We start from the raw sequence: 8,758 nt of genomic DNA, 5'->3' as shown, positions 1-8,758 counted from the left end.
AAATGTTAAATATTTAACTACAAAGTAGAAATACGTGTTTGATACTTTTTTTGCATTGAATCATACTGTTTGCTGAAATTGATTGGATGGCCTGTAGAAAAGGTTGATTTATGTCAGAGACTAAAAACAGATCCTGTAAAGTGAATGAAAACATCTTCTGTAATGAATGAAATGACTCTGCTGTAAAGTATCACTGCAGTAAAATAATGTGCAGAAGAAGAAACTGTTTGTTGAAGTTTTTATATTTTTATAGCTGCAGTCTTGTCCATAAAATCCCCAAAAGGTGTGTTTCCCTCCTGTGACCAGCAGGGGTCAGCAGAGCACACATCAGAGGGAGGAGCGTTTGTTAAAGGCTTGAACAGACTGCACATATTCAACTTCCTCCTCTGATTCAGCAGCACATAGAGATCAGAAGTGAGTATGAGATGAGGAGGTGAGAGCTTTACAGAGAGCTGAGCTGTGGACCGACACTGAGATTGTTGCAGAGCTGCATTGGACTGTAAAGAGACACAAACATATTTATTATTATTTATTATGTGGGACTGACTTCTTCTGGTGGCTGCAGGAAAAGGAAGATAAAGAGACATAATAGTTTCCCTGCAGAGATTAAACTGCCACATGTCTGTAACTCTAGTAAAGTCTCAACCTGGAGGAGGAAACACGACCTCCCAAACAGAGCTGCCGGAAGGGGCGGGGCTATGACGTCACACTCCTGAAGTGAAACTCAATGTTTGTTGTCTCTGTGTTTCTGTCCAAAGAAATATTAACTCTGCTCGTCGGGGTTTTCTCAACAGCTGACCCACAAACTGGTGAGTGACAGCTGATGATATTTACTGTTGTTCAATAACTGGTGTCAACTCAAAACTCATTATTAGGATTATCTCTTGGGAGCATGCAGAGCAAAGGTCAAAAACCACCCAGATCATAGCACACTATGGGACCAGTCTCTCTGCAAAGTTTGACTTTGAAAAAGTGAAGCAGAACAAAGTTAGAGAGGTTTTAGTACAGATAAATTATGCAAAATGGACATTTGGGCACCATCTGTGCAATTTGAATTTTCTCATGTACCAAACCTTTATATTTTAAATTAATGGTCTCAGGACATCTTTCAAAGCGCGGGAAGCTCAGATTTTCGGTTGAACTTAACAATATTGTAAGAAAAATATACTTTAAGTGTAAGTTCTGTGCAATTACATAAATGGACTTCTTTAAACTTTGTTTTCAAACATCTGTTTTGTAGATTTCAAAATGTATGCTCTAAATTAGCATTGAAACAATGTATTTAAAGCACATTTGATAAATACAGAGTTTTAATATACCACATTTTTTGTAATTATTAAGTAAACTTATTCATGCTATTATTTTTATATATTAATAGTGTAGTGGCCATTTGTCCAATGAATCAAAAACAAACATAAATAAAATTGCCACTGACGCACCATGGGTTTGTGGTTTACGCAGCCAAAAGAAAGCATTGTCCATTCAGCATTCCGTTTATCTGATAATTTATTTAACTAAACAAACAAACAAACAAAAGAACAAAGGAACTCCTAACGCTGCCTCTCCTGCGCTGGTAAAAAACATAGGCCTACCCAGGTGCATGCTGGTCCTCTACATGCCTACTCCTACATATAACCACAGGTGCCCACAGTGTTACCCAATTAACGAACAAATGAACAACCAAAAGACTAAATATATCTAGACAACAACAATAAAGAATTAAACTAACTAAAAACTATCACAAGAAAAAAGCTATTCTAATATATCAAAACATCTAACCTAAATAAGCAAACAACCTGAATGATTAAACAATACTACTTGTCAATAAAACAACTAAATACTAATATCAATTAAATAGCTCCAACACATGGTATTAATCTCCTTGGATTTAAAACAAGACCACAGCGCTGCAGGTAAGAGGCGGAGCCACAGGTAAGAGGCGGAGCCACACTGAAGAGGAGAGCTTCTACGTCACATTCCGGAAACGAAGCGTAAGTTGGTCAGAGTGGCAGAAACACTGCAGTCGAGACAAGTCTCTGCTTTTCTCTCAGAGACGATTCAAAGTGACGTCATCAGGTTTTTGTCAACAACACAACGGAGTCTCTTCCAAACACTGGTGAGTACATCTGATCATATTTACACCTTTAATAACCAGGATGAACACAACACTTTACCTTTACTCAGGCAGGAAGTTCCTCTCTTATCACTTCATACCTGATGAATTATTAACAATATAACTATGGCCGTCTGTCCAAAGTCCCGCTACACAGAAACTCACTTTAACAGCTTTAAACTGTCTCAGGAGGACCAACTCAGAACAACAAGAATCAAGAAAGGACAATTTCATTAAAAAAGTGCTATTTCTTTTTTTTAATCAAGAAAAAGACGGAAAAGACGTGTTTTTAGTTTGAGGCGGGAGATGTAGAGACGTTCTGCTGTCCTGATGTCAGTGGGGAGCTCATTCCACCAATGAGGAGCCAGGACAGCAAACAGGCGTGACTTTGTTGAGTGTTTAGCTCGAAGTGACGGAGTTACAAGCCGGGCTGGGGTATAAGGTTGGACCAGGTCCTGGATGTAGACTGGACCCGATCTGTTTGCAGCTCGGTACGCAAGTACGAATGTTTTGAAGCGGATGCGGGCAGCCACTGGTAACCAGTGATGGGAGCGGAGGAGCAGAGTAGTGTTGGTGAATTTAGGTTAAAGACCAGTTGAGCTGCTGCATTCTGGATGAGCTGCAGAGGTTAAATGACATTAGCAGGTAGACCTGCCAGGAGGGAGTTACAGTAGTCCAGACGTGAGATGACCAGAGCCTGGACCAGAACCTGTGCTGCCTTCTGAGTGAGAAGAGGTCATATTCTCCTGATGTTGTACAGCATGTACCTACAGGAGCGTGTTGTTGGTGTGAAGTTGGGAGAGTTGACTGTTGAGTGTGACACTGAGGTTCCTGGCAGTCGAGGTCGGTGTCAACACAAGTTATTGAAGGTAATAATCAGGTTGTGGGTGGGAGAGCCTTTCCCTGGAAGAAAAAGTAGTTCAGTCCTGTCAGGGATCATTTTCAGGAGGTGTGTGGACATCCACTGAGAGACGCCCACAGTTAGATGTCATCAGCATAGCTTTGGTAGGAAAAACAGGAGCCGAGAGAGTTGGTGTACAGAGAGAAGAGGAGGGGGCCCAGGACGGAGCCTTGAGGGACTCCAGTAGTGACAGGACAAGGTTCAGACACAGATCCTCTCCAGGTTACCTGGTAAGTGCGGTCGTTGAGGTAGGATGAGAAAAGGGATAGAGGAAAGCCTGAGATACCCAGATCCTGAAGGGAGGAAGTAAGGATCTGGTGGTTCACTGTCTCGGTTGAGTGGCCGGCCTTGAAGCCAAACTGGTACATCACGCCAAGAAGGTTTTTATGGTGGAGAAAGGAGGACACTTGATTAAGGACAGCTCACTTGAGAGCTGGTTGAGGGTGGGTTTCTTTAGGAGACGGTTAACACTCGCCTCCTTCAGAGAGTTAGGGAAGCAGCCAGTTGAGAGGGAGGTGTTAATAAGATGGGTAAGAAATGGAAGAAGGTCAGAGGCAATACACTGGAGAATGTGAGATGGGAAGGGGTCAAGGGGGCAGGTGGTTGGGCGGGCAGAGGTTACCAAGGTAAGAACTTGATTGGGAGACAAGGGGCTGAAAGAGGAAAGCGACGGGGAAGAAGATGAAGTTGATGGAATTCTAGTTATAGAAGATGGATTAGTACAGTGGTTCCCAAAGTGGGGGTCGCGACCCCTAGGGGGGGCGCGGTGGTACTACAGGGGGGTCGCGGCTTCATCACCAACCCACACACACAGACGCACACATACACCGGTAAAACAATATAAAATAACCGACGTGACATGCACTGTGTTCCAACCACGCCACCAGAGCGGCTCATGTCACAGACCGACTGTGGCAAAACCAGCGAGAGCGAGAGAGCGAGCGAGGGAGAGAGAGAGAGAGAGGGAGAGAGAGACACACAGCGACACAGAGCGAGAAAGATACGGAGCGACAGAGAAAGATAAAGATAAGAGAAGGAAGTATGTACAAAGATGGACAGATTTGTGACTGGTCTAAAGCGCAAATCCGATGGAACTTCTGTTACAGCCGCAACAGGCGACGCGACCACCTCGACAACGCCTCAAACTAAGGTAAAGGCAAGGAAATATAGCGAGGCATATCTGTCTCTGGGCTTCACAAGCACTATTGTCGGTCAGGATGAGAGACCCCAGTGTGTTTTGTGTCTTAAAATACTGGCGGCAGAGAGCATGAAGCCCACTAAATTAAAAAGACACCTGAAAACCCACCACCCTGAACATATTAACAAGCACCTTGAGTTTTTCCAAAAACAATTGGAAAACTGTCATGCCCAGCAGAGTCACTTTGAAAAAGCTGCATCTGTCCCCGTTAAAGCACAACTCGCTTCCTACAAAGTAGCCTACAGAGTTGCCCAATGCAAAAAGGCTCACACAATAGCGGAGGAGTTAATACTACCTGCAGCCATTGACATGGTTTCAACAGTTATTGATGAAGCAACTGCCAATAAACTGAAAACTATTCCATTGTCAAACAACACTATTTCAAGGCGTATCGGTGACCTCTCTGCAGACATGGAAGAGCAGCTTATTGAAAAGATGAAAGATGGTCGTTTTGCTCTGCAGATGGATGAGGCAACGGACAGCAGTAAAGACAGTTTGTTAATAGCATATGTCAGGTATATTGATGCGGAAGAAATAAAGGAGGATTTGCTTTTCTGCAAATATATACCAAACAGGGCCACTGCAGAAGAACTTTTTTAAATAATTGACGCCTATTTGAAAGAGGCAGATCTGAAGTGGGAGAACTGCGTGGGAGTCTGCACAGACGGGGCTCAGGCGATGGCTGGGAAACGCAACGGACTGCAAGCTCTTATCAGGCGCGTCTCTCCCAAAGCACAGTGGACACACTGCCTCCTTCACAGAGAGGCACTTGCCTCCAAAGAGCTAAGTCCCGAACTGAACTCAGTGTTGACAGATGTCATCACAACAGTCAACTAAAAACCAGACCCCTGAAATCCAGGATTCTAACATCAATATGTGAAGAAATGGGATCCGAGCACACAGCTCTGTTGTGGCATAGTGAGTCTAGATGGCTTTCACGAGGGAAGGTACTGTCCAGGGTTTTTGAGCTGAGGGATGAGATTAGAGTGCTCTTGACTGAAGAAGGGAATGACCTTGCCCACAAGTTTCATGATGAAAACTTCTTACAGAAGCTTGCCTATCTCAGTGATATATTTCAGAAGCTCAATGGACTGAATTTACAGTTGCAAGGCACCAACACTCATCTTCCACAGCTCACAGACAAAATAACATCTTTTACAAAAAAACTGAATATGTGGGAGAGAAGGCTTGCAGAGGGGAGTGTGGACTCCTTTGAAAACCTGAATGCATTCCTAGAAAACAATGAGCTGGAAAATACAATTATTCCATGTATGAAGGCTCATATCTCAGCCCTGCAAAAGCACTTTCACAAGTACTTCCCTGAGGATTCTGCCAAATATGACTGGTTACGAGACCCCTTTCAAGCAACTGCACCTGCAGACCTCAGTACCACAGAGGAAGAGCAGTACATTGACATGACATCTGACTCAACAAGGAGACTACAGTTCACATCCAATTCACTGGCTGTGTTTTGGATTGGAGTGGAGAAAGACTACCCACTACTAGGCCAAAGAGCTATGGGCATACTGTTGCCTTTTGCCACATCCTATTTATGTGAAACAGGGTTTTCTGCAGTTGCTGCAATGAAGACCAAATACAGATCAAAGTTGAACATTGAGAATGAACTGAGAGTAGCTATCTCCAACCAGCAACCCCGCTTTGACAAAATCTGTAAAGCAAAGCAAGCCCACACTAGTCACTGATTGATATATATGAATAGGAATATACATAGGAATATGATCACAAAATAATATGGTCCATGTAGACCTGCACACCTTGTTCATAATTGTGTTATTTTATTGTTTGAGAAAACCTGCTGTTCAATGTGAGGAAATACAGTATATGTTGTTTGCACTTTGTTTGAAATTAAGTTAATTGTATTTACAAATTATTTTATATATTTTTTATTTTATATATATTTTATTATTGCTATTTTTTTTCCCAGTTAAACAAACTGAAGAATAAACTGTGAAGTGATATGTACTTATTTTAGAAAGAAATACAAATATGTTATACAGTTCATGCATTATAATGCAATTCATTAAAAACCAAGAAAAATTTGTCTCTGCTTTTCTCTCAGAGACAATTCAAAGTGACGTCATCAGGTTTTTGTCAACAACACAACGGAGTCTCTTCCAAACACTGGTGAGTACATCTGATCATATTTACACCTTTAATAACCAGGATGAACACAACACTTTACCTTTACTCAGGCAGGAAGTTCCTCTCTTATCACTTCATACCTGATGAATTATTAACAATATAACTATGGCCGTCTGTCCAAAGTCCCACTACACAGAAACTCACTTTAACAGCTTTAAACTGTCTCAGGAGGACTTTAGTAACTAGGAACTGAATCTGTGGTGTTAAGTTCAGTCTCACTCCGACTTTCCTGCTTTTGTTACTGTTCATTGATCACTTCCTCTATTTCCTCTAGTAGTTTCACAATAAGAGTTTTCTACCAGGCTTTTATTGTGAAGCAGCAGGAGGAAATGTGATGTGTTTGTCATCACGTCAGCAGCTTTGTTGTCAGTGCTGTTCTTTAACTCACATTGGACTCATTCTGTGCTGCGATGCAAGAGGAGCAAGGTTGAGTCTGTCGGCACCACTTTGATCTGGGTTGTTTACTCAAAAGTTAAAAGATATAAAAAGAATCACACGTTTCCTTTTTCAAACAAATAATTAATCTATTTATTATTATTATTTTCTTCCACAATGTGTGTAGATATGGCTTCAAACTTTCTGCCATCTGAAGATCAGTTCCTGTGCTCCGTCTGTCTGGATGTGTTCACTGATCCAGTCACCACACCATGTGGACACAACTTCTGCAAGAAGTGCATCAATGATTACTGGAATACCAACAACCAGAACATGTGTCCAATGTGTAAAAAGGTTTTCTTCTCAAGACCTGAGCTGCTCGTCAACACCTTCATGTCTGAGATGGTTTCTCAGTTCAGACAGTCGGCTCAACAGAAAGCCAGCAGCAGCAGCTCAGAGCAACAAGAGTCCAAACCAGGAGAAGTTCCCTGTGACGTCTGCACTGGAACCAAACTGAAGGCCCTGAAGTCCTGCCTGGTGTGTCTGGCCTCCTACTGTGAGACTCACCTGGAGCCTCATCTGACAATGTCAGGCCTGAAGAGACATCAGCTGATTAACCCTGTGGAGAACCTGGAAGACAGGATGTGTACGAAGCACGATAAACCTCTGGAGCTGTTCTGTAGGACCGACCAGACGTGTGTCTGCATGCTCTGCACTGTGTTAGACCACAAGATGCACAATGTTGTTCCTCTGAAGGAAGGATATGAAGGAAAGAAGGTTGAGCTGGAGAAGACAGAGGCTGAACTTCAGGAGATGATCCAGAAGAGACGACTGAAGATTCAGGAGGTCAAACACAAAGTGGAGCTCAGTGAGGAAGATGCAGACAGAGAGAAAGCAGAAGGTGTTCAGGTCTTCACTGATCTGAAGGAGTCTGTTGAGAGAAAACTGAACGAGCTCATCAATACGATAGAAAAGAAGCAGAGAACAACAAAGAAACAGGCTGAAGACTCCATCAGAGAGCTGGAACAGGAAATCTCTGAGCTGATGAAGAGAAGCACTGAGGTGGAGAAGCTCTCCCTCTCTGAAGACCACCTCCACCTCCTCCAGAGTGTCCAGGCCCTAAACATCCACCATCCACCACCCACCAAGGACTGGTCTGAGGTCAGTGTTCCTCCAGCATCATATGAGGGGACTGTGAGGAGAGCTGTGTCTCAGCTGGAGGAGACTCTCAGTAAAAAGATCAAGAAGCTGGTTACTGAAGTTAAGCTGAAGAGGGTCCAGAAGTTTGCAGTGGATGTGACTCTTGATCCTCAAACAGCTCATCCTGATCTCATCCTGTCTGATGACGGGAAACAAGTGAATCATAGTGATGTGAAGAAGAATCTCCCAAACAACCCAGAGAGATTTTCTTCGTGTACTTGTGTCCTAGCAAAGCAGAGTTTCTCTTCAGGCAGATTTTACTTTGAGGTTCAAGTTAAAGGAAAGACTGACTGGGATTTAGGAGTGACCAGAGAGTTGAGCAAAAGGAAGGGACCAATCACACTGAGCCCTCAGAAGGGTTACTGGACTATATGGTTGAGAAATGGAAATGAGTACACAGCTGGTGCCGACTCTCCATTTGTTCTCTCCCTGAAGTCTGGTCCTCAGAAGGTGGGGGTGTTTGTGGACTATGAGGAGGGTCTGGTCTCCTTCTATGACGTAGAAGCTGCAGCTCTCATCTACTCCTTTACTGGCTGCTCCTTCAGGAAGAAACTCCTCCCATACTTCAGTCCTGAACCTAATCATAGTGGTAAAAACTCTGCACCTCTGATCATCTCTCCTGTTGGAGTAAACTAATTTGACTTTGAGTAAATCAGCTAAATTAGTTCTACCCACAGAAAAAATTGATTAATAGTTTTGTCATGAAGCTTCATTAAGAGTGAGGCCTATTGCATTTATATAGTGTTTACAGAATACACTATGTGTTATTGTGTTATTAAAGTTAATAAATAGAATAAATGCAAATGTT

The 8,758-nt window shown here is 42.8% G+C and overlaps 1 protein-coding gene across 2 annotated transcripts; it reads left to right on the top strand.

Moving 5' to 3' along the window:
- Positions 1-1,964: 1,964 nt before the first annotated feature.
- Positions 1,965-8,758, top strand: LOC117750939 (E3 ubiquitin-protein ligase TRIM21-like). 2 transcript variants are annotated; one of them, XM_034562522.1, is made up of 3 exons: positions 1,965-2,116; positions 6,293-6,357; positions 6,938-8,758. In XM_034562522.1, exon 3 carries the CDS (start codon positions 6,940-6,942, stop codon positions 8,584-8,586), a length of 1,647 nt encoding a protein of 548 aa, XP_034418413.1. In that variant the 5' UTR covers positions 1,965-2,116; positions 6,293-6,357; positions 6,938-6,939; the 3' UTR covers positions 8,587-8,758. The 2 variants fall into 2 exon arrangements, with proteins under 2 accessions (XP_034418413.1, XP_034418332.1); XM_034562441.1 differs by lacking the exon at positions 6,293-6,357.

The sequence above is a fragment of the Cyclopterus lumpus genome, chromosome 1 (assembly GCF_009769545.1).
Source record: "Cyclopterus lumpus isolate fCycLum1 chromosome 1, fCycLum1.pri, whole genome shotgun sequence".
Lineage (NCBI taxonomy): Eukaryota > Metazoa > Chordata > Actinopteri > Perciformes > Cyclopteridae > Cyclopterus > Cyclopterus lumpus.
The sequence above is the reverse complement of the archived record's forward strand: the minus strand, read 5'-3'. Positions and strand labels throughout refer to the sequence as shown.